The sequence below is a fragment of the Epinephelus lanceolatus genome, chromosome 3 (assembly GCF_041903045.1).
Source record: "Epinephelus lanceolatus isolate andai-2023 chromosome 3, ASM4190304v1, whole genome shotgun sequence".
In the NCBI taxonomy this organism is placed as follows: domain Eukaryota; kingdom Metazoa; phylum Chordata; class Actinopteri; order Perciformes; family Serranidae; genus Epinephelus; species Epinephelus lanceolatus.
In genome coordinates, this window is record NC_135736.1 from 11,903,511 (window position 1) to 11,930,856 (window position 27,346).

At 41.6% G+C, this 27,346-nt stretch overlaps 1 protein-coding gene across 5 annotated transcripts in view; it reads right to left on the bottom strand.

Moving 5' to 3' along the window:
* Positions 1-27,346, bottom strand: part of LOC117254544 (phospholipid phosphatase-related protein type 5-like) — an 80,123-nt gene that overhangs the window by 26,003 nt on the left and 26,774 nt on the right. For 4 of the 5 annotated variants that reach the window (XM_078164996.1, XM_078165011.1, XM_078165007.1 and 1 more), the window contains one exon: positions 11,881-12,069. The exons of the other annotated variant lie outside the window; for it this stretch is intronic. In XM_078164996.1, coding sequence (XP_078021122.1) covers positions 11,881-12,069 — 189 coding nt within the window. The remainder of the gene's footprint in view (positions 1-11,880; positions 12,070-27,346) is intronic. 5 annotated transcript variants of the gene reach the window in all.

A 27,346-nucleotide genomic window follows, 5' to 3' on the forward strand; every position in this document is an offset into this window, starting at 1 on the left:
TGTGTTAGGGCTATATTTGCAGAGGGAAATAATTTTACTTGACATTACGATCAGAGACATTTAAATATGTCAGACTTCAACACATTTTCCTGCTCAAAAGCTGTGTAATGGAGAACCTCGGCGCAGCAGCGCTGATGATAAAGCTGCTTGCTGTGTGACAGAGACAGAAGCCCCTTTTACACAGAGATCACGCCGCTACAAAGTCCCTTCTATATGCCTCTTTTACATTTTTACACAAAACCAAATGATAACGGGATCATTCAGCTCCAGTGTGTAATTATACACTGCATTAAGGCTTTTACAGAATCAAAAAAGGCATGACAGGAGTGACATGTAACATCAGCATTGACCTTTATGGCCACTGCTCTTCTTTGAGTTAACCGATAATTGCTACCATGATACCGTCCCGCAGACTTTCCTGTTTATGCAGACACTGTTTCGGTGCTGTTACTACTTCCCATGGAGGATGAAAGGTGAGACCACTTTGTCCCCCCATTCTGTAATCGTGCCTTACATACAGCACGGTGAGGCAGCATAACGGTGTGATGTCCCTGCCTTGAACAGGCAGTATAAAAGGGGTCAGAGAGTGGGAGAGAGGGAGAGAGAAGGTCAAAGTTGGATTACTGCATGTCTCTGAAAGTTACTAATAACTTATTCAGAACACTGCTTTGTCACTTCATGACCCACCTCCCTAAAACCCACAATAGTTTCTAACAAGCTTACCCAAACCACTTGACCGCATCACAAGTGCGTACGGATTGGGGCCATATATTTCCTGTAATTTCACAAAGTAGTGCTCCTTGTTCTGCTTCTCTCATAGTGTTGCATTTGCTCATTGACTGGTACATTCTTGTTTTTTCTCCCTTAAAGAAGCATATCCTAAAGTATAGATGCTACTACCCAGACTGCAATGTGCCATGACGGCGTTTCCTATTCTCTTTACTACTACATTAAAGGCTTGACTAAAACAAAGGGTTGTGGGCTGGGCTACTCAAGAGGTCTGAGTGGCAACAGAGCTGAATAGGACTCAGGAAACCCAGGACAGGCCAATTAACAACACTGTCTGATTTGATCTGCCCTTATCTCTCAACACCTCAAAGACTTTCTTCCTGAATGAGTAGCTCAAACAATTACACACAGGGATCTGTTAATCTATATGAAATAGTGTGTCTCAGCACAGAGCAGTTGTCAGCAGGAACTTAATTAGTGAACAGGAGGGACAATAATAAAGAAATCTAAAAGTAACTTTTTTTCCTACACTATAGAGTGGTAAAGTCCCCCCTTCTGGTGGACCACCATTGTTATCTACTTCAGAAAAAATATGTACAGTAATCAGTGGCAAGGAAAAAGCAATTTTTTGACCCCGTTCATGTTGAGCCAGGAATTACACACGTTTGTCAATTTAAAAGATAATTATGCGAGTCAAGAAAGTTGCAGTTAATAATGAGCTCTTTAAGTATAAAACTGCGAAACTATGTTATTAGAAAGTCACGTAAGTGCCGTTGAAGCTCTCATTGAAGCTACCGTGCCTGTGTGTTTGCGGGATTCACTCACACGAGCAACGGGTCTTGCTCATTCTTTCACTTCCTGGCTGATAAAAAAGACCAGGAGTCGCTGTGGTGAAACACACCAGGTAAGATAATGTTAATTTGTGTGTGGAACATGGCTACATTACCTAGCTAGCTAGCTGGTGTTGGTGACGTATATTATGCGAGGCAAGAGATGGCTTTACTGAGGAGTTACGACACAAACCTGAATGGCTGGATACTGTGACAAACTGTGACTTTCTAGACTTGCAAAATGATCTTTTAAATTCACAAACATCATATGTTTGAATCATAGCACAATTCAAACAGGATCAAAAAATTATTTTTTCTTATTTGATTGAGGGACTTCAGCTCTCTATAAAGAGGAGCTGTCATCGTCCTTGGGTTTTTGCAGTAGTTTCTTTCCTGATTATTTTGAGGGTCACTCCTCATGAGTCATGTCTTTTTCTACTTCCTGTCTTTTTCTTTTTCCCACTTGTATTCTTTTATACCTGTGTTTCATTATTTGATTAGTCCCTTGTGTATTTATTCTGCATGCTTCCTCTCTGTCACTTGTCAGATCGTCTGTGTGTGCTGCTGGTGTCCCTTCTCCTTCATGCCACCCTAGTTTGTGCCTAGTTTAGCTTTTGCAGTTTTTCCTTGTACTTGGATGTTGTTTTCACCCATTCCTTCAGTTTTTGTCACCTGCCTGTTTTTATTCTCTTATACCAGCACTGACATTAAAGCTGGCTTTACGTTCAATCATCCTGCCTGCTTCGTGCTCTGCATTTGGGTCCTTCTCCTTTAACTGTGAACAGTGACAGGTGCACTGTTGACACATTTTCGAAGATCAACAAGTCGATCAAAAATGGCTTTCGCCTCTCTTGTTTCAAATATTTCAGCAGAATGAGTACCTTTTATCTTCAAATGTTGATGGCAAAAACAGCAACACTTGTTCACAGATATTATGCGACACCATCACAGCTCATCTCTGCTCGCTGTAGTCTGTTTACATCATGAAGGATTGTCCCGAGGCTTAACGGGATGCAAACTAATGGCCAATTTGCATATGGGCACTGGCCCTATGTATATGTAAGAAGTCTGAGCTTGTGTGTGTGTTTGTGTGTGTGTGTATACACCTCCCCAGCTTGCGCGATAACACACAAGACCAACGACAATTGCAATCAACTTCAAAATGTCAGAAGGAAAGGATGATTGCAGGAATGAAGTGCTCCTGTTTTAAGATCTATGAAGGCGCTTACTTCAGCTTTAATTTACAGTGCACATGTGGGATTGTGCGATTGTACGTCTATGTCGATGGTGTGCATGTGAGCAGATTTCTTTTGGGTTGCTCGTCAAAGATGACAACTCTGATTACAATAATAATAGAAGGTAAATATAGAAGAGAAAGAGGGGAAAATGAGAACAGGAAAGGCCTGGATTTTCTGAACAACATAATTTGTTAAGCATTAGCATTACAATAGAGCAGTCAGGGAGCACGATAGGAGCCATCTTAACACAAGGGGAACTGTGCTGTGGCAGGGCTCACCTCCAGCTTCCCACCACCAATCATATGTGTCTACCTCAAACACCTCAGCAGGGAGTAGAGGAGGGAAACAATTTCCACACCCGAGAGTGTTTATAACAGAGAGAGAGAGAGAGAGAGAGAGAAAAAAGAGTTGCTGGCTGCACTTAGAGTTGACATTTCCATCTTATTTCTGAGATCCAATCAAGAAGATTGGATTTTGTGAATTTGCATGTTGCCACAGCTGGAAGAGGAGCCTTGTGGTTAAAGAGGCGGTGCATGCTCTTTGGGCTCAGTGACAATGCCTTAATAATAGCTAAATCTGGATTGAAATAAATTCACTGCAATGAAATGGCCACAATCAGCTGCGGGGACAGAGCCAGGGAACTTGACATGCGATCTCACACCTTTGACCTGCAGAAGCAGTGTTGATCTCTGAGGAAACCGAGAGAACCGGAGAGTCTATGATGGAGGAAGCTATCATGTCAGCTGTGTCACACAATTCAATTCTGTATAACCCTGGTCTGCCAAATGAGAATCAATACAGTTTCCTTCTCTGTCTCCTTTTCGCCACAAATTAAACTAACCACAGCTGATGGTAGCCACTGCAAGCACCCAGCACCATCTTTTTCGTGTGGATGCACAAATGAATTTGGCTGAGTAAATCTGATGTAACATGGTATTTTTCCTTCAACTGCATGAGCCAATAATTTGTGATTTTATGTGTTGATTTGTGAAGAATGTACTTTTTGGTAACTATGTCTTCTCCCAAAAATGCCTTCTAGCAACCCCAAGAACGAGTTGTATTGAAAAATGAGTTATAAAGGTAACAACAGCAGGCAAAAGTAACACTGATTGTACTAACAGAGCGACACATTGAGATCCAGTCCCTAAAAACATAACATCTTGAGGCTGTTTTGCCCTCTGGTCTGTTGAAGCGGCTGTAAAACGAGAACCTGCCTCTTCTTCTTTAGTGGATTTCTACCAGCATGACAAATGAAATTTGGTCTAAAGAGCATCACTCTTCACACCAACAGACAACTGAGGTTTGCTGTTAATGTCATAGATATCAAAACTACTTTCTACTTGCAGACTCCATTGTAGTAGCTCTAGCAATATCACTAAATGACTTCAGGTCATCTGTGTTTAGCCAGCAACTGTGGGGGAAACCGATACGCTGCCAAGAATTTTTTATAGCAGTAACCAGATGGGGCCACTGAAAATCTGGGGGTGGCACAACAAAACTAAAAGCCATAACTGAATTTCAGAAATACTGTTGTGCTGTTGCAGTAGTATCTAAGAATTAAGGAATCACATTCTCATTTTACAGTCAATGTTAATAATCATCTAATCTATATAAACAAATATCTGCATATGAATGCAAAATCTGTAATGGGAAAAGATTTTGGCAATGGAAGTGTTCTGGTTTCCATTTGGAGTCTGTTTATAGTCTGAGTAGTATTGAACAATCATGTTTGAGAGGCGGGTAAACAGTCTGTGAGGAGAGGCAGAATGCACTGGCTGCAAAGCAATCTCAGTACCCATCGTTTAGCATTTTGAGTCCCACAACAATCCTGTTTTAATGTGTTAAGTATCTGTATAGACATACAGTATATTAGGCTAGTTACACTCTTCCTTAAAAGGACAAATATACAGCTTTAATTTAAGAAGTACATTGGACTACACTGATCAACAATTGAACAAAATTTCTAAAAAAAAAAAAAAAGAGCCTTGCTTTTTTCCCCATAGCTCACTCTGACCTTTGACCTCTGAAACAAAAGAGAATCACCGTCCTTACCATCCTGCATTTATTCAAATCTGCATCTGCTTTTCTTCTGCCTGTCTTCCTCTGACTATTGTCCCTATTCAGCTCCTCCCACTGACGTTGGACTGCGCACATAAATGTCCACGCACAATGTGGCTTTGACGACATCCAGCATCTGTTTTTTAAGATATGTCTGCAACAACAGCACAATGCAGTTTTTCTGTGTATCAAGAGCTCCCACTTAATAAACTCTGGCATGACAGGATGATATGGTCTGCCTCCGTGGTTTGCCCCAATCCCCATCTTTCTGTCACATGGAGCTGCATTATGCATGAAGGCTCTTCCCAAGGTTTAACAGACAGCAGAACACAAACTTGGCGCAGTGAGTTGCCACTGAATGGCATCAGATGGACTCTTGTTCCCACTTTCCTCTCCTTAACTCTTCCTCCTTTGGCTGTCTTCTTTTGTGGTTTTGTTTTCTCTCTGGTACCTCTGTTTCCTTGTGTTTCTCATTCTCCCCCTTCTTCCCATTGTGTGCTGCATCCCCGAACTAACTCTGTCTCTCCTCTCAAAGAGTGCCCTCGCTTTGCCTTCTCATACCGTTTGAGAGGCTTATATTTAGCAGCATTAGAGCGGGGCTCTCCAGGGCAAAAGTATTTAGCATTATGTTCCTGACCCACATAAAAAAGGTGGAGAAATAAACCTCTACATTCAAAACTTCATTCATTCACTGCCTCATATCCTCTTGCTTGAGCTTACAAGTGTGTGTGTGTGTGTGTGTGTGTGTGTGTGTGTGTGTGTGTGTTTGTGTGGCGCAGTGTGAGTCCTCCTTGCTGTGAAGGCTCACATTGTGCCACGTGCATCTTAAGCCTACAATTACCATTTGATCCTGTGATTGGTCACGGCTTAACTGTATCGACTGATGGGTCGGTTTGTGGTGTGCAAACAGCACACACACACAGTAGTCTCCATTATATAATACACACCCTCACATACAGACATACACACACTAATAATTAGCAAATAGTTCAAATAGCACTTTTCTCTGCTCTCTCAGCTAGCCTGGCATGATAATTGGCATGAGTGCTGAAATGTCACCTGTGCTGCATCTAATGCGTGTATTGTATATAGGCTATGCACTGGATGTGTGTGTGTGTGTGTGTGTGTGTGTGTGTGTTTGTGTGTGCGTGAGTGGAATTAGCTACAATTGTGGAGAGTCATAGGTATCGCCTCTAGCCTCTGTGACTAGTTCTCAGATCCATGCACTAGTCAGACACACACACACACATACATCAACTCCCACCTGCACACACAGAATCCGTTTTCAGTGGCAGTGGAGGAGATGTGCGCCGTCATCCACCCACACACTTACCTTCACTGATCCACTGAAACTTACAGCACATTTGCCAAGTACCACACAAGTGCTTCTATTTCACTCACCCTCTCACTTCCTCCCACTTTGTCTCTCTCTCTGCCTCACACAGACACAGTATTCTGCTCTGATTCTAACCTTGTTACCACATCAATGCTAAAAATGTGGTCGACTCTGACGTGTATTGCTCAAATCCTACAGGTTCGGTTTGACATGAAAGCTGTGAGAGATCACTACTGCTTTTCAACATTGTCAGTTTCGGGACTTTCGATCTGGCTCAAGAGACATGGTGGATTCTGTTTGAACCTGCTGAGGTTCAAAGCCCAAACCCAATTATGGTACAACCCAAATTTTCACCGGTCAATGGCCTATGAGTGTCAAAAGCTGTCACAGCGTTTAACTCCTTATGTTTCTTACACCTTGGTGGATTTTCATACTGTTAACAATATCCTATCACTGCTGACAATATCATTGTAGTTGTTCCACCCAAAATGTATGTGGGATTTACTGTGCCAAAACCATAGACTGTAAAAAATGATGGATGCAGCCACTGTGATGCCACAGTTTCACATGTTTGTGAACTCCTGTTTGAAAGCCTCGAGTTCGGCATTTCAGTTGTCACCATCTTGGTTCTTCAGCGGGAGAAGAGACCATATTTGGATAAGAGGGTGTAGCTGTGGAGGAGTGAGGGGTGGATCTGACTGAGAAGCAGAGGAATCTATCGGCAGACGGCCCGTCACTCAGAGTAGCCTGCCCTTAACTATGTGTAACTTCAGTCCTAATAAAGGGTAAACAGGTGAGTTATAAAAAAAAACAACCTTTTTTTGCACCAGTCTGTAAACATGTTTATTTCGGCTGTTTAACATGGGTGTCTGTGGGGATTGACTGGCGTCTGGAGCCGTTCAAAGAAGTGCAGTTTTTGGCACTTCTGGGTTGGCTTCCTTTTTCAGCCCCAGAGGTTGCTGCTTGGCCAAAACAAGAAATCATAAAATATGTTTGTGGTAAATATTTAAAGATCAAGGTCCACTTATTTTGCTACTCATACAGCTTTTGACCATATCTCGCGGTCCTCTGCAGAGAGTGGAACATGCTCAGGTGTCATCAAATTAACTAAGTACTGGACTTCCATCATGCGACAAGTGAATAAATAGCTCTAATGTAATTTAGATGGAGAATGACACTCCACACACACACTCACACACAAATGTTAAAAGAAGTATTCCAATGCTGGAAATATGGTCTTTTCATGTAACTGGACTGTCTATGCAGAAGAGAACTTTTGAAATTGGTGCTACATGACCAGAGAAAACAGAGAAAAAGGGCCTTGGTTTTCGCTCAGGAGGTAGAAAACCTACAACGACCAGAATGCACTGTGCTGCACCGGACACAGAAATGCTTCCACTGGTGGGTGACAGTAATGCGAGCTTGTCCATTATGACAGAGGAAACAATATGGTGGCTGGCTGGTAACAAATGATCTCATATTACAGTTCAACAGCGAGCTAAGATATGTTTCTGTCACTTGTCACTTGTCATATAAAAACCTCTATGGCAAAACAAGCTTTTTCCAATGATTCTTGAAATATTTAAAACAAAACAAAATATTTAAAATCTCATTACTAATTTATAAAAGCTGCGATACAGAGGGAACTCTCACGTCATTCGAGCATTTTAAAGATACCTACAAAACTTTTTCATAAGTACCTCTTTTTGAATACTCCTGATGATCAAATGTCCCTGCCAGACTTTTTCAGTCTTAAATAGCTGCTTCATAATAACAAGCATCCATACAAATTCATAACTAACAGTTTATTCACTTTTACTGCAGAAGTGCCCCAAGCCAAACATACATAAAAAATAAAGGTGGGACTAAGATATGAACATGACCATTAAACCTTGTGGGAAGATTTGTGTCAAGTTTGAATGACCATCAATTCAAGATTCAGAATTATTTACTATCATTTTCTGCACCAGCTTGATCTCACTCATCAGAAGCTGCATAAATACCACAGTGCAATATCTGAAATGTATTTTAGATGTGGCACAACAGAAGGTACTTTTTTTCACGTGCTACATGGCTATGTGTGAAAATACAACACTTTAAAAAGAAAAAAAAAAGACCTGTGTGATGCCATGTCCTCCATTACAGGAGCCTCCTTTCCATTAGAGCCTGAGTTATATTTACACGGTAACCTTACTGGTCTAAATCTCAGGAGCAACACTGTTTTTAAATTCATCAAGACTGCACATGCTGTTGTAAGTAAATGTTTAGCTCTAGCATGGAAATCAGATTTGCCCTTTCTCCTTGTCAAAATGAATCAATGTATAACACATTATGTTATGTTAAGAAAGGCAGTTATGATCACTTCATCAATATATGGCAACCCAATATTGATTATATGGACTCTCTCAGTCTGCATTTATTGACCCGGACGTGACGTAGACTCACCATTGTAACTGTAATAGTGTGTCCCGTGGGTATTCACCTATGTAATGTCTGTCATGTAACATTTTATCATGTCTTATTTTGTTTGATTTATCTGACCTTGTTGAAATTGTTAGCAAGGTGAATCTGTGATAGGGAAGGGAGGAGGGGAAAACTGTCTCGCTCATTTATTGTTATTCTGTTGCATACATTTAAAAAAATAAAAGGAAATTATTAAAAAGATGTTTCTGAAAATATTTGAGGCAAATAATAGGTAATGCAGAAACAGAATCTTGGTTCATATTTTATCAGCTTAGTTTTACCATTTTACCTTTTTTTTTTCAGCCTCTGTTTTTACAATACAGGAAACAGTATGGTGCCCACTTCCTGTTCACAAATGCATGTATTACAGCAGTGGACTAAAATGTGTTTTTGAAGACATTTTAGGTAAGAAATAGGCAATACAGTAACAGAATCTTGGCTCATATTTGATCAGCACTGCCTGGTTTTACAGTTTGAGCTGAGTTTGAGACAGAGAGCTTTTTCTATCAATGACACTAGATAATATATTTCATGTGAACCGGTGTCTGGCCAAGTACAGTCTTTAAAACGTTATTACTTATCATAAAAGTTATGAATGAAAACAATAAAGCAGCACGATATAGATTTTAAGGTATTTAAGTAATCACAGATCAACTTATATTTGGGTCACTTGGGGTCAAAAGCTTTCATCTGAACAGACTTTCGTACCTTTAGTCCCTCAAAGCTCTACAGAGTAGTGTGTTCTCATATGTATATGTGGTAAACTTAAAAGCAGGGGCAGCAGCATAAACCCACACTCACCACTTAAGGCAAGTGTGGGCAGGGCAGCGACTGTCTCTTAGTGGAGGCACTCTAATGATTTTACTCATCTCGAGGAGAACTACTCAGCCTGTGACAAGGGTTGTATAATATCATCTGTAGCTCTTAACGGAAATTTGTTAAGTCTGAGAGATTAACCCTGATGATGTCATCTGGGTTATCTCTGGTTGGGCTAGAAGGACTGCAGATTTATAACAAAAAGCTTGCACTAGAAACTGGGGGTGTGGACTTGTTTACCAGGAAAGGAATGTCAAATGAGAGAAGCTTTTGAGTTGCATTATGGGAAGTGTAGGATCCAGCATGTTTTGGATTTTACCCACACACAAAAAATAAAGGTCAGGATATCCCAGCCTAGTAGCGGACTCGGGCCTCCTGAGGGGCAGGGACAAAAAACATAAAAAGGGCATCAGCTGGATGTGGTGGGGCACCAACGAATAGAAAGTTTTCTAGCATGTAAGCAGTCTATATGGCACTGCATCATGTTTTATTTACCTTAGGGGCATCCCAAAGTTTACTTTAACTGCAATTTTTTTTTTTCAATCATGGAGCACCAAGGGGGGCGGTGTTCCCCAGGAGTCCACCAGTTTTTTAGCCAGCAATGATCTGACCATTGTTTTTATAATCTGTCTCCCAGTGTATGGACGTATACTGCTTTAATGCTTTAACATGAGCAAGAATATGCCTCCCTATCATTATACAAAAAGACAGCAGCAAGAAGAGAGAGGGTCTGGAGGAAAAATAAGAGAAACCTGTGGAGTTTCTGGTAAATTTAAAAATCAGTTGGAGCTGTCACACACACACACACACACACACACACACACACACACACACACACACAGAAACAAAGTTGGTATACATCAGTCGAAGAACTCGTCCGTTTTCTGTTTGTGGCTAACAGTCTGAGTCAAAATTGAGAGAAAAGAGACATGAATATCTGCTTTCTTTATTGAATCTGAACAGAGGCCCGTGGGACGGAGCGGTATCTTGGAGCGAGAGAGAACACAGATGCTCTGACTTTCAAAAAAGCCGCTTCACACTCCAGGCAAAATCATGCCACTCCGCTCCCACTCTGCACAGCTCGCATACCCTGGTGCCTGCAGCCCCCATCCAGTCCACTGCATGTTAGGCTCTAAACAAACGCACACAACCGCACAAACACAAAGTACACCTGTGCATCTGTTATATTAACTGCTGTTAACTTGCACCTGTGTGTGCAATCATGTTCGACAAAATCATTAGAATGTGTCTTTAAGCACAAAATCTGATCCTAAATGTTAACATGATAGTGCTACAGCCAAATTACAAAAGACTGGATTGGAACCTCTTATCACCCCTGAACTCACGGACAAGTGTCAGAATAACGCCCCAGAAAACATCTGCAAATATGTTAACATTGTCATTGTTAGAATCAGCAATACTTGTCAAAACAAGAGTAAAACAGGCTGAAGAAGATGAAAATGGTAAGACAGAGGAGTGGGTCTCATCTATACAGTAGCAAATGACCAAGGATCGCCTGTAACTATGTGTGATTATGTGCATCTGCTTGTGTTCATGCTTGTACTTGTGTGTGAGTGTGTTCTGCCCTGATATGTGGCTCAGAAGCAGCCATGTAGTAATGCCACTTAACTTTAGGACATCAAAGAGACAAGCCCCCTGAGGGGACAAGACAGACGGTCAAGGAGATGGAGCTTTGATGAGTATGTGAGGCTATCTTTCATTATTAATAATATCCCACTGTACTGACAAGACAGTATGACCACTGTAATAGAATTTAGTATATTCTGGGCTAAAAACAATCACTGTGTCTGACAATATTCATGTTAAACTGATTTAGTGAAAATGACTGATTTGCATCGATGAATGTCAAAAAATAAAGCAGTTATTTTCGATGCACTGCATGTTGCCAAAAACTCGTGACCTACAAACTGCAATTCTTTAATTAATAAAGGTGCATCAATATGCATTTTAAAGCCTTGGATGAAGACTGCGAATATACCAAAAATTGTGCCTCTTGTTGTGCACAAACAGGGGAAGCCATTTAGGGCTGTTTTTTTTTCTGTTTTAGTGCTGTGCAGTCTTGAAATAAGGACAGACTCTCTGTACTCTGTAGCTATCTCTGACTGCTCTATGGAGGACAAATATAGTGCCCGTTGCCATGGTTATGACAGAGAACACATCCACACAAACAGAGCAGTGAGACCACGAGGATACACACCTACACAGCTCTCTCTTCTTTCAATCCACAAACACCACGTGTAGATGAGGAGGAACTATGTGTGTGTGCGTGTGTCACATGTTTGGGGTCGATTATGTGTGTACGCACGTAGGGAATTCTCATGTCTGTCGTGTGTGTGCATGATGAGCACCTGTGGATTTTTTTTTTTCTACAAGTTGAACGCAGACTCACCGTCACAGTGGGGATGGCGGTGACAAGGGAGTAGACGAGGACGGGCGGCGCCTTGCTGTTGTCCTCTGGTCCCGGGTACGGCTTGGAGTAGGCTTTGTCGAAACAGAAGAAGCCCTGGATGTGCACGGGGAACGTGTCCGTGTACTCAAAGTAGTACGCCAACAGAACGGTCCCTGCCATGATGACCAGCTGGAAATAAAACATATTGGTTCCAGCTTTAGGATTGGATCCACGGAGAGAGAGTAGGAGTTGGGAAAAAGAAAAAGACAGCCGGAAAAGAGAGAAGTGGAAAATACAGTCACGGATAGAAAAAAGGAGAGTTTTTCCTTCACAGAGCAATATGATGGATGCTTCCGTAATGTGTAAAATGAATCAAGTGTGCGTGGAGAGATAGTGAGGGATGAGGATGAGAGGGAGAGGGAGGGAGGTAGAGATAGAGACAGAGGGAGACAAATAAGGAGAAAGACAGATAGGGGGGGGAGAGAGCTGACAGAGAGTGAGAGAGAGATCCCTTCAGCGGTGTCAGGATGCAGAGTGGGAGGGTAAAGAAACAAATGGAGACCGATCAAAGAAAATAACGCTGTATGGAAGGAAGAGAGGAAGAAATGAACAAGGATGGGAGGGAGCGAGGTGGGAGGGGGGCTGTGAGACACAGATGGGGTGAAAAAGAGCAGAGTGGTGGAGAAGACAAGAGGAGGCAAGAGGAGAGAGAGAAAAAAGTGACCCTGGGAAAAGCAGAGGGTAGAATTATATATGCGTGACACTCTGCATAACTGAAGTTGTTGTAGTACCACACATTTAAAATAGCAGCTGTATGCAAAGCACAAGCCATGAAGCATAAAATATGACCTTCATAACTGTATCTAAAATATATATTAGCAATTCATAACAGATTGGATGTGAGAGAAAGAGGCAGAGAGGGGATGATGAAAATAGAAAACATTAAAAAAAAAACCCATGCAATTCTGCACAGATGAGACAGATGCACAAGTACTAATTATTCATTTATACTCTAGTAAACCGCACTCTAACTCCTCTGCCCAGTTCCCTACAGGAAAAAGAAAACATTTACAACTGCATAGTAGGCTTGTCTAACCGAAGGTTTGTGCAATATTTGTTTGCCCTGCGGGAATTGGCTTGAAACAAAGACTACAAGTTAAAAAAAGGAATGCCAGTTTAAATATAGCGCACTGCTGATTAGTTTCATCATAATCTGCAGCCTGAATGTTTGCGAGATGAACTTCTATTGTATGTGAAGGATGAATTTATCAGCACCAAAACATGAGGAGCCTCTGCTGGCAGGCTGAGCCAGTTTGAGGCACACAAGGCAAGAAAGAAACAGCAGTTTGGCAGCTGCTCTGTTACCTTAAAGGGGTGACAATATATTTAGCATGTGAAGGTTAATGATATGGTAGCATTGTAAATTAGCAGATTAATAATAGTTATTATTTACGAAACAAGAAAAGATATGTTGAAGCCAGACCTCAAGGAAGGAGGTGGGCTGAATAAACCCTTTTCACAGCAGATGTTTTGACTTGTCTATCAAAGGTGAAACTAATGACATTATTAATTGGTGCATTGCACTGAAGTAATTACTGGAAAGGAGACATCATTTCTGTTATTAGTTCCACCTGCGTTCTTCCTGCTATGACAGGTCAAAATGTCTGCTGTTAAAATGACGTCTGTGAGTGGATTCATTTGGGAATGACAAGGGAACACGAGCGGTCTCAAGACTCAAGTTAGCAAAATGTAGTCAGAAAGCAAAAGCATGCGTGAAGTCCACGATGCACAATGTTTTCATGAGGAGGAGAGGATAAACAGGTGATGCTCATCAGCCAAATACAAAATACAAAAAAGCCCATTCACTGTCAGTATAGTGGGAGAGTTTTTTTTTTTTTTGTTTTGTTTTGTCTTTTGTGTATAAAAAGTTTGGATAAAGATCGACTTCATTTGCACAATAGAATCTGAGAAACAAGTAGTTCCTGCAGTTCTTAATAATGTTATTTTAGTGATGCTGAAATAGTGCAGCCGATAGGAATAAAGAGGGTGTTTCCACCCAGCTCGCTCGGAGAAGGGGAAGCAACATAACCAAGTCAGAATTGGTAAAACAAAGTTTTTTAATGACAAGGACATTAGGTTTTCTGAAATACAGACAGGCAAACTACGAATAAGTAATGTAAAACAGGGCATAAAACCTCAGAGCCTACTGAAAAACTAAAAACAGAAGAAACATCATCCCTGCACCTAGTGTTTCTAAACATACACTCCTGAGTGTGTGCAATCAGGAGTAAAGAGTCAAATCTTTACCTGGCCAAGTCTGCAGACAATCGACAAGTGCCTCAGTTCTAAATCACGAAGCCTCAAACGTATCTATTTGGCTTAACACAAATGAGAGACACAGCTGCAAACTGTTAAAAAAAAATCCCAGCAGCTCCAATTGATCTGTGCGGCTAAAAGTAGCTGGTCCCCCAAACTGTACCTCCGTGACTGGAGGCCTGAACTGGGACCCGCTCTGATCAAGATTCCTTGGAAACCAGGAAGTAGGGTACCGTTACGCGAGTGAATATAACATTGCCAAATATTCGTCTCCCATTCATTTCCATTCAATGCAAGCGACAAGTCAAATAAAACATTTGCTTCAGGTGGCGAAGAAAACTTTTGCATTGCATGGAATTCAACTTAGGTGAACTTTGACCGGTGAAGTTGCAGCCTCAACCAGCAGCAAAGGAGTACATGGGAGGAGAAGGTGTTTGTTGCTGTGTGTAATCAGCATATATTGAATGGTACTGCACCACATGAGAGACGCTGCCTGGCTTGAAGGGGTCCATGTCATTGGTTCGACAGCCCATTGGTTCGACATCCCATTAGTCCGACTGTCTGCGGTGCTGAACGGCTCGCGGCGGGCATATGGTGCGCCGCGACCGGCTTGAGGTGGAGCAGGCTCATGGCTTATGTGTTTTCACTTTCTATTTCATTTTAACCCACACCATGATCTTTTCCTGACCCTAACCAAGTGGTTTTTGTGCCTAAACCTAACCAGACCTTAACCACAGGGCATCATGATGATTTCGGAACAGACTACGGAACAATGAGTTTAATATGGTCGGAACAATGGGATGTCGAACCAATGGGCTGTCGAACCAATGCGCAGTTCCTGCTTGAAGTGAGTTAGGAGACAAGCATGGAACTAAAGAAAATGAAAATATACCAATAACATCCTATTTCATGGTAGTTATTAGGAAGTAAGCTAAGATTAGCAAGTAAGCTAACTCTCCATGTGTGTCACACTGAGCAATACACACATTCAGCACAAATTTTGCCTCCACAGGCGATGGTCACTCATCTGTACTTGCTCATGTGTGACTGGTCCTTAATGGGAGGGTGCCAGCAGTGGCCGTAACAAGCGGTGTGTTTGGGTTGGTGGATTGCGGCCTTATTATGCCATGAACCTGGTGTTCCGCTCCCATGGCACACCGTGTGATATCTCTTGTGGGTGAAGGCTCAGAGGAATAGCCTTACATTATGTTGAATACATGTCACACAATCCAAAAGTTGATGAGAAAAAATCTAATGCATTATCATGTCTGGGCATTAATTATAAAGCTAGAGCCAGGAGACGATTAGCTTAGATTAGCATAGCATAAAGACTGGAAGCAGGGGGAAACAGCTAGCCTAAATCCACCTACAAGCAACTGTAAAGCTCACTAAAAACACATCATATGTTCTTTGTTCAATGTGTACACAAACTGAAATGTAAAAAAGACAAGTTGTGGTTTAAAGCTGAGTTATGCTGGTTGCCTGGCAACACTCCAGGAAGTCACCTAGCTGGGTGACCTTCTTATCTGATGCTTGACTGGACAGTGGAAAAACATATTCCCCAAAATGTCCAACTATTCCTTTAACTTTCAGCCTTTAACTAAAAACACGCATTTATTTTTTTATTTTAATGCCAAAAACTTTTAAAACTAAATGTCAAAAACTGGCAGCGTATGAAGGCCTACAATTCGTTCACTTGTCATAGTAGAGCAATGGCACTGAACAGGAAAAGCCTCACATCAGCAGATGGCGGAACAAGTGAGAAACCACAGAAAGAACCTCCTCCAACATGTTTATCGTCTTCAGCAAAGTGACAGAGTACCCACTTGGGCTAATGCTATAGGGAGGGGAAAGGGGGAACTTGTTACACATAACACATTTCAGCATTATTGCACACTGAAGAGTGATAATGAACATGGTAGAGGGTGACCTAATTCAAACTCCTTACATTACACGCTCTGCTCCGCTGTCAGATCTGCTTCCCTGCAACTTTCCTTTTCCTGTTTCCTCTACAGTCGCTGAAAATCTGCGGATGATTCCCTTTATGAATTGCAAAATCAAATAATTGATCTGTTCGTTCCCATGGCAATGTGCAAACCTAATCTACTTCAATCTGTTTGTGGCAGACGCCGTGCTGCAGTGTTTGCACCGAGGGTCCCCAGTGAGGAGAGCATCATACTGGGGGGGACGGTGTTTTCTGTGACAACACGCACGCCCCAAGGCTCTTAAAAGCAAAATCATGAGGGACATAAAAACGCGTACAAATGCTCACACATATCAACACATGCTGGCAAACTATACAAACACCTCCACCCTGTAGTTTATATATAAAGTCCAAGAATACCATGCAGCTCCATGTTTCTTCTCCATCTACATGTGCTTTGTGTGTTTGAGTGAGTGGGCGTGTGAGTGTGTGTTCGAATATGTCTGTAGGCATGTGGGTGCATTCCCATGTCTGTGAAGGAACTCTGACACAGGCATGCCATGTTGAACATTTCTCTCCATCATCCGCTCCTCTCTTCTTGCCGAGCTACAGAAGGCTTGAGGGAGGGAGCGAGGGAGGGAGGTGTAGAAAGGTGGGAGGAAGCGAGCGAGGGAGGTCTGTGAGCACCCATCAAAGTTTAAACAAACATTTGAAGACAACTGCAGAAAGCCTCCCTGGGAGATTATGCATGTCGTTTTGCATCTAGTTTTACACTACATAAAATTGGCCGTGCTTATTGAGGATACTGTGTCTAAGGGATCTAACAACCATGTGTGCGGAATAATACATGAGAAGACATGAGTTACATTTGAATACGCTCTATATTCATTCTGGGATGAGATTATCACAGCAGAAATTCTCAGCATGACTAAAATAAAAAAGTCCCAGTAAATGGAGTCATCTAACGCCTCATTACTACAAACAGGAAATACAACTTCCCTACTAAATACAGGCTTAGAGGTATTTTTTTTATGACATTTCATCTCCCTTCCCTCCCACATGACCATACAAGCAACTTCCTGTACACTACGCAGCCACAGCCAGTTTGTCTAAATATTAATAAAGGTCAAAGCAACTTCAGGTTGATGGTTTCTAATTAGCACACATCCTGCACGGGTCACCTTGGAATACTCATTTGCATAATAAATTATTTCTAAAGCGCGGCGTGCCGTGCAGTATGAAACTACTGACAAACTGCGAGAGAGTCACAGAGGGTCAAGACAGGCTGACATCATTCTGTCACATAGCTCATGTCCATGCAGGCTGCTTACCCAGGGTTCTCATATTGCATTTTAAGTTGTTTTTAAGTCAGAGAAAGTAATATTTCACACAGAAACTATTTCTTACAGCTGGTGCCAATTAATTTCAGCTTTATTGTCCCCAAAAGCCCCCAATCTTAAAGGTACCATACTGTAATGACAATAAGATTTGTATGTATTTTTATTAAAAGGCAGGTATAGCTGCTACACAAATACTGTAATACTGTGAAACGCTAAATCAACCTGAGTAACACACGGGACTTATTGAAAGACTGTGCCTTAAATGAGTCACCAGGACTTCTGTGAATTTGTGATGTCACAACTGCACTATATACAGTACAGGCCAAAAGTTTGGACACACCTTCTCATTCAATGCGTTTTCTATAGACTATTTACATTGTAGATTCTCACTGAAGGCATCAAAACTATGAATGAACACATGTGGAGTTATGTACTTAACAAAAAAAGGTGAAATAACTGAAAACATGTTTTATATTCTAGTTTCTTCAAAATAGCCACCCTTTGCTCTGATTACTGCTTTGCACACTCTTGGCATTCTCTCCATGAGCTTCAAGAGGTAGTCACCTGAAATGGTTTTCCAACAGTCTTGAAGGAGTTCCCAGAGGTGTTTAGCGCTTGTTGGCCCCTTTGCCTTCACTCTGCGGTCCAGCTCACCCCAAACCATCTGGATTGGGTTCAGGTCCAGTGACTGTGGAGGCCAGGTCATCTGCCGCAGCACTCCATCACTCTCCTTCTTGGTCAAATAGCCCTTACACAGCCTGGAGGTGTGTTTGGGGTCATTGTCCTGTTGAAAAATAAATGATCGTCCAACTAAACGCAAACTGGATGGGATGGCATGTCGCTGCAGGATGCTGTGGTAGCCATGCTGGTTCAGTGTGCCTTCAATTTTGAATAAATCCCCAACAGTGTCACCAGCAAAACACCCCCACACCATCACACCTCCTCCTCCATGCTTCACAGTGGGAACCAGGCATGTGGAATCCATCCGTTCACCTTTTCTGCGTCTCACAAAGACACGGCGGTTGGAACCAAAGATCTCAAATTTGGACTCATCAGACCAAAGCACAGATTTCCACTGGTCTAATGTCCATTCCTTGTGTTTCTTGGCCCAAACAAATCTCTTCTGCTTGTTGCCTCTCCTTAGCAGTGGTTTCCTAGCAGCTATTTGACCATGAAGGCCTGATTCGCGCAGTCTCCTCTTAACAGTTGTTCTAGAGATGGGTCTGCTGCTAGAACTCTGTGTGGCATTCATCTGGTCTCTGATCTGAGCTGCTGTTAACTTGCGATTTCTGAGGCTGGTGACTCGGATGAATTTATCCTCAGAAGCAGAGGTGACTCTTGGTCTTCCTTTCCTGGGTCAGTCCTCATGTGTGCCAGTTTCGTTGTAGCGCTTGATGGTTTTTGCGACTCCACTTGGGGACACATTTAAAGTTTTTGCAATTTTCCGGACTGACTGACCTTCATTTCTTAAAGTAATGATGGCCACTCGTTTTTCTTTAGTTAGCTGATTGGTTCTTGCCATAATATGAATTTTAACAGTTGTCCAATAGGGCTGTCGGCTGTGTATTAACCTGACTTCTGCACAACACAACTGATGGTCCCAACCCCATTGATAAAGCAAGAAATTCCACTAATTAACCCTGATAAGGCACACCTGTGAAGTGGAAACCATTTCAGGTGACTACCTCTTGAAGCTCATGGAGAGAATGCCAAGAGTGTGCAAAGCAGTAATCAGAGCAAAGGGTGGCTATTTTGAAGAAACTAGAATATAAAACATGTTTTCAGTTATTTCACCTTTTTTTGTTAAGTACATAACTCCACATGTGTTCATTCATAGTTTTGATGCCTTCAGTGAGAATCTACAATGTAAATAGTCATGAAAATAAAGAAAACGCATTGAATGAGAAGGTGTGTCCAAACTTTTGGCCTGTACTGTAGACTGTTTCAAACTTGAAACATCAACGTTTTATGGGTCCCTTTGTATTTCCTGGACCCATGTATGGACGTATGGATCAAGGTCAAGGTCAGCTTTATTTATATAGCACATTTAAAACAGCCGAGGCTGACCAAAGTGCTGTACAATCTAGAAAGCACTAAGTACTGTAATACAACAAAAGAAAATCAAAATACAAAATACAGTGTACACAATCTGCTATAAAAAAAGTAGGAAAATATAAAATGCCTAATCAGCATAATAAACGAAGAATCAATCAGTCAGTCGAAGACCCAGAAATGTACAGCTTAAGATGCACCAAAAGCCAGTGAGAAAAGATGGGTCTTAAGCAACGACTTGAATGTGGCAAGAGGGAGGGAGCGAGGGATGGATGGACCTAAACTGTTGCCTAAAAATTCCAGTGAAACGCTCTGTAGACTGAATCTCAATGTTTGTTTCCAATAACTTGGCAATAATTGGCACTAATTGGCACTGAGCAAACGCCACCTCAACTGGTTAGTTTTTAGCCACCTTAAAAAAGGCCCACCTAAAAAATCAATATCAGTTTAGGTGCATGCTATATTTAGATTATTTTAACCGTTTTAGCTTGAGACGTTATCTCAAAGCCACCAGACTCCATGGACAAAAACTGTCATCTTAGAACACGAGAGTTGCTGGTCTCCTGCTGCCTTTGCATGTTAGGTAAAGCACTGAAAATATCCCAATGTAGTGTACACTTAGACTAATATTGATTTTTCAGGTGGGTCTATTTTAGGTAGCTAAAATACGTTTTGCTGTGGCCCCAATTTGCTCAGCTTCTGTGTCAGTAGATTTGGTTAATCAAAGACACTAGCAAAGCAACACAGTACATAAAATAAGCACAACAGAAATGTCAGATAAGTCGGACCACAGTGTTCAACATATATCTTTGAACATTAGATATGACAACAGAAATAAACAACTACCAGTTTCAAGTATCTCTGCAATTTTAATCAATTGCAAATTGTCTACCTGGAAGTGATTGTTGTTGTGAACACGTCACAGTGATTTGGTCTATTAAGACAAATAGTGCCACTACAGTGCTGCGCAGTCATTTCGCTGGCTGCAGTGACGGCGCGGAAACGGTGAGAGTGAAGATATGGAGGACCCTGAAACACTGACCAATCAGAGCAGACTGGACTTTTTCGAGAGGATGCTAAACAGACAGGCACTAAAACGGAGTGTTTCAGACAGAGGATGAATACACTTACATTCAGGAAGACAGTATGAGAAAAATAATGTGTTTCTTAAACACTGAAGCATGTAAACATGTTCTAGTAGAAACCCACAATACAAGTATGAGCCTAAAAATGAGCATAATATGGGACCTTTAAAATAAATGATATGAAGTCCAGCTATGGGTGATTTCTGAGTGATGACACAGGACCAGATTTCCACGTTCTAGTCTGATATGCCATCATCCTCAGTCTGTCACCTGCAATCTTCACTTAGAGGGCTGTTCACCTTGTTCATCCACAATTCCCTGCCTGACCCTTTCAATGTCTTTCCTGATAATTGTGCAGAGTTTGGACCTCAAATCATAACTACTGCCCTCTTTCAAAATGTGTAAGCAAGACAAATAAGTAATTGCTTTATTGATGTATTTGTAGGAGAAACATCTCAAAACAGTATGTTCCTGTTCTAATGCCAACATTTTAATTGAAATTAACTTGTACTGGCTTTATGGTACTTGTCCAGAATTAATTCTCTCAGATCACTCCAAATCTTTAGTGATCATTTGGGAAATCTGGCTCTCATACAGGGTTTAGGACAAAGCACTCATGGTAACAAACTGCCACATCTAACAGAATTGCCAACTAATAAAACAACTAATAAAATAAGCATCAGAGTTACATCCATACAACGGGACAACAGATCCTCCAAATTAAACAACAAAATATGTCATTTGTTCGTGTCCTCTAAACCAACATGGGATGGCTTCTGTTCTGGTTCCCACACCTAATTTTGAACTGCTTGGTCAGAGCATTTCGACCAAACAAAATTGGCTCAGAACCAAAAAAATGGCAGGTTGTCCTTCTCCTGAAGTGTGAGCCATGCAGGTAATAGTCTTCCACATCTTTTCATCATCAATAGTTGGTCCATGCTTATTTTTTTAAATTAAAAACAAACATCAATAATAGAACAAAAACTTGCAGTTAATCAATGCAATCTAGCATCTTGCTACTACAGCTGGGGGCATGGTGGCACTCGAAAACAAGGGGTAGTGGTAAAAATATGAAGTAGTATTGAGCCTATCAATACACTCCACTGTGTGAGCTCTGTGCTGGGGACAGTTGTGAGAGACTACAGCAACAGATAGCTTGCTGACCCAGTGAGGACTTGGAAGCTCAGAAATTATCGAATGCAGGTACTGTTTGACTGGAAACATTATGATACTGCTTGGCACTTTGGTCATTTGGTCGATACCTTAAAGGCAGGCTGTAAAATACAAATACCTAGCCCTACTGTCCACATATTGTTTTCATACTCAAGTGTATAGTAGATAAGAATCTCTATCACTCAACTTCCTCAATATAAAACCATAGACAGCTGCTCCAGACACACAAACACAAGCCATTATTGATTATCATGTGGTTGTGGTGAATCTATTGCTTTGTTTATTCATGCCCTTGTATACTCAGTACATGTGTACTAGTTAAGACCACAGGCAATCCCACCTCCACCTAATCTTATTGACTAACAGAGATCGAACACATTGCAGACAGCACAATCTGAAAATACAGACAATTTCTCAAGCCTGCTACTTCCAAACACAAAATGGCAGAAAGATGAAGTAAACAACTTATCTCGATGATTATGTATGATCGAAAGCAAGCTAAAGACCCAGATGTTCGTAGACTCAAACAAATGGAAATGACTCTGACATTTCTGACTCTGAATGTGAATATTGTCAGTTCAGTGGTGCAAGCGTTCTATCTGGTTCATCAGTTCTTGTGAAATGACAGAAAAGGCCATCGTTTTTTGATATCAAATAAGACTTTGCCCCTCAGCTCTTTCACACTCCGTTTCATCTCAAGAGATTTGGCAGTTTGAGATTAAGACCTCACAGAGTATCAGACACTAACCCCGTCTGTCTCCTCTCGTTTTAGCAAATCACACACTCTTATCTTTTCCTTTGAAATCAGCGGTGCACCAGTCCAGTGATATAAAGACAACGGCCCCTGTCCACACATGCTTGAAAAAATAAAATCGTTAGAAGTGTGCTTTTCAAGAACGAAGAAAAGAAAGATGCCGTGCATTTCTAAAGGCACAACATACAAGGAGGTTTCAAAGGCTCATGGATACCAAACTCCCACTCAAATATAAACAGCCTTGTAAAAAGTCAGTTGAAGTGTGAAAGTAAGACACCAATTTCACAGCCTCGAGTTTTCCTTTGACTAGAAGGAGAAAATGTTGGTCATACTTACTGTCATCAAATGTACACAATCTGTACATGCTCGATGTTTATATCACAGTAGACCCTGCTTATATCACAGTAAATGTAGGAATGGGTGATATTTGTGTGATTCATACAGATTTGGTATTGCCAACTCATTACTTAAAAATCTGGGGAGGTTTCACTGACAGCCATGACAAAAAAGGGATTACACAGTGAAACTCCATTTGATTTCGCTACTAAAACCTGTCAGCATACGTTTAGCCATGGGATAAAACCAGAGTTAACAAAATAAGGCAGATTTAAGATGATGACCCCTTTCTGACTGACCCAGTAAACTAAAAAAGGACTTATTAGGCCGTGTAATTAAGACCTAATCCTCATACCTCTGCACTTGAAAGGGAGTAAATGCAAGAAAATCAAAGAGACTAATATGGCACAGATGTGACAGAAACAGAGGGAAATCTCCTGCCCTAAAAAGCCCTTTAACCAGAGAAGGGGAAAATAAAATGTGACAATAATAATGTGTTATGGAAATGGTGGAGGGCGGTGAAAATAGATATGGGCATTGCTACTGTCTCCTGGGGCCAGACCGTGAGCTTGCACATAAGTGTTGCATGTCTACCCTTGGCCTGTGTGAAGCGGCCAGATGGCAGAGAAGTCAACTGATAAAGTCAAACATGTTTACAGGAGGTGAGAATGTGTGGATGGAGGCTGGTGTTGCGATGACAGCTCCCTGCTGGGAGAAGATGAATGTCACACAGCTCAGGGTGAACAGGAGACATGCTGCTTCATTTTGCTCTCAAAACGTCTGATGTGTTTTTGAATGAGCACAAAATATACTATGAATGGGTCCTACTGAGCACGTAGGAACTCTGCACATGTTTTGATGGATTTCTTTGTTAGTTTTTATTTCCATGTCATGATTGTCAAATTTGTCCATTCCAACATGGGATTACAAGACACGTTTACATGCAGCTTGGGAAAATCGAATTATAGGCTTAGTCCGACTGATACCAGACTTTTAAATGCATGTAAACAGCTTAGTCCGACTGAAATTGGACTATCCATAGCTCAACTAACACACCTGGATAATTCGATTGAAAATCAAACTATTGCTGCATGTATTCACTTAGTCCGACTGGAGTCTGACTCGGCATTCTGCACATGCACCACTTTTTCTTTCGCAGGCTTTCACCCGGAAGAAGAGGGAGATGACGTAGCAGCAGTGCAGTAACTCCTGGAAAAACAAACAAACAAACAAACACCATGGCGACCAAGAAGCAGCAGACGCACTTCTGGACGGACGAGGAAACTACACTCATGCTCCGACAGCTAAAGGAGCAAAACATTTTATGGATGGTAGGAAAACGTGAAACACAGTTGTATTTAAAAAAAGTTTCTGAACAAGAACCGGAACTACTTCAATATGCATTATATTAAAAAGGACACCGCGCCGCCTACCGAGGCAGATATGGTCAGATATTCGATTTTCTCTTCTGCATGTATACTCAGACAAGACGAGAAGTCCAACTTGACTGATTAGCCGAGCTATGACCTTAAGGCCAAAACACACCGGCGGTGTACGACGCGCGTCAAAACAGCCGCCCCCATTATTTTCTATTTACAAACCCACACAGGCGGCGGCTCGACGCACCGCACCGCGGCACTTTACACTATTGTCCTATTTTTCCAGCGTCGCCGCCCTTGAAAAAGCACTATTTTGTACTTCCCAGCTCCTTGACACCCTGCAGCGCGACGCTTTTTGTGTGTGTTGGGGGCGGCACTTGACTCGCGTCAATGACGCCGCCGTCATATAACGCTGCCGGTGTGTTTTGGCCTTTAGCTCCACTACTGCGCGCATGTAAACGTACTGACTGCTATTCATCTAACATAAAAAATATAACATGCATTTTCATATACAAAACCAAATGAAAAAAAATGTCAATGTCAATGTCAAATGTCAATGTAATGACAACATTAAACTAATTAATATGAAAATTTTCACGTAGTTCTGGATGTATTATTAGATCTTGATACCAGACCTTACAATGGTGCCTAGTCTGTCCACAAGAATTGCTCGCCTTCTGCATTCACCAAAAAAAGTTTCTAGCTTTTAAATTTACTTCTGCTACCACTAAATACGTGCAGCAGTGATTTTCCCGCTGGTTCCGCCCGCACATTCCTGCTTGGCCCATAGACTTTACAGTTAAATCAATTTTCTCAGCTCGAGGAAAGTTTATCAAATATAAAACCTCCATGGGATCAAAGATTCATAATAGAAAGAGTCATAATTGACATTGTTTGCAGATGTCTCTTTCATAATGATGGTCTATGGGGGAAAAGCTTTTTGGGCCACAGAGGATTTTTTACTGCAATACCGCGAGTGGCCACTGGGAAAAAATGGACGCAAGACTGGGTGGTTTTCCTGGGGGTGTGATTGTATCCCCAGTAACAGAAAATGAATGCTATACAAGGCTACAGTTTATCCAGATTTAGTTTCTTCCTTTTTTTAATCATCCCCTGGTCTATTTTTCCAATAACTGCTAATTTAATATTTCATATGTGAGCAGCCAACTAGGTCTTTGTGCATCATCCATGCTTACAAAATCAATTTCTTTGATTTTTTTTATCTTACTTAACAACATATGGTGTGGTTCCCAGTAGGACAAGAGTAAATGAAATAGAACCAACTGTTTTTATCTTTCAGAAGGCACATTTTCCAGACTGACAATGTGTCAAGTTTCAACATTAAGTCACACTTTAAGTCCCCCATTTAGCATTTATAAGCAGTCTATAAATGTTTAATAAATGGTTTAAAATACATAGCTGTAAGCATATATTAGGACATGTTTAAGTGTTTATCAATGTAAAGTATTTGCCATCAATTATATCTTATTCTATAAAGACATACAGACAGGTGATGAATTAAAAGAAAAACCAACATAAAGTGTCTTAGTAAGGTGTTGGGCCACCACAATCTGCCAGATCAGCTTCAGTGTACCTTGGCATTGATTCTCCAAGCCTCTGAAGCTCTACTGGAGGGATGAACACCATTCTTCCAAAATGGTGGTGGAGAGCGCTGTCTAACATGTTGGTCCAAGACTCCCATAGGTGTTCAGTTGGGTTGAGATCTGGTGAAAGTCATTTTTATATATGATGCAACAGAGCATGATTGGATGTTAATTGCTTAATTTTACAAAGTAGTGCATCAGTGTGGAAGCATCTGCATTTGTTTCTCCACTAATTTATTCAGGCTCTTCTGGAAAGCCGGGGTATGCAGTTTAATTTAAGTGGTCTGAGAGAAAACTAAATGCCTGCACCTCCTCTTGGCTCTGTTTTCGGGGTTTAGAAAATCTTGCTGGTGATGAGAGACTTTGGCCAATCAGGGGTCATTTCAGAGAGAGGAAGTTTCTATTGGCTGTTCTACAAATGCAGATATTTGTGTATGGCCTTTAAGTGAAACCCTGATTCAATGGCATAGAGCCCTGCAGAGAAAGTTGCCATTCCAGCATTGGCAACAACTGTCTACACTGCAGAGCAACCCAAAAAAGGAGGAAGGACTTTTCAAGAGAGAGTCTTAAAGAGAGTCTGAATGTAAATGCAAATAAACATAAAAATTTAGTCTTCCCCTACCCGGAGCCAAAGGCTAATGGCTACTGCTTCAAGTTGACATTGATGTAACTAACATCAACTAGAGCCTCAAATCACAGTGATTTCTGCTTCATTCCCCACCACTACAGACCACCTCACTGTGAGGAGAGCATGCAGCAGCCCCAGAGACAGATCCCCAGTCAGCGGCTGCAGCAACTTGAATCAACCCAGAGCAAACCTCAGCTCCGGGGGACTGGCGGATCAGCGAACTTTCTGTTGCTGCTGTTAGACAGGTTAGACCAAGTATTGACTCTGGCCACCAGCCCGCTGCGACACCTGATGCTGAGAGGTTTGTGCTGGCCGAATTTGAAGAGCTACACCTGCCAACCCTAAGGTCCATCTACGGCGCTTCTACCGGCTCTCCTTTCCGGGAAACAGTCCACAGTGGCAGGGAGTGAGGTGGACATACATTTGTGGTCTAATAAAGAGGGAGAGAGAGTGGAGCAAGGACGGGCTGAATGAATGAGCTGCATGCAACCCTACAATGAAGAAAGGTTAAATGAATCAATGTATGGAAAACACTGGATTACTCTATAAAGCATGTGTATATGCCCCTGGTTGTTTGGTGGGAGGGGCTTAGGACAGAGAGGAGAGGGCTACAGGAGGAGGATGTATTTTCAATTTTTTTTCTGCCTACCCCAGCTTTAATTTGTCACCCCTATCTTATATTATTGTTGCCTGATAACAGACAGAATTGTCAACTCATTACTCTCTGCTTCCATCTTCAGTCATCTCAAATGCGGTGGAGCGGGCGGATTTAAAGGTCCGGACTGCGCAAATGTCATTTATTATGTTTATACACCAGCCTCCTTTTGTGAGGGGAGTTATAGTTGTTGACAAATACATCAATAAACACTTTTATC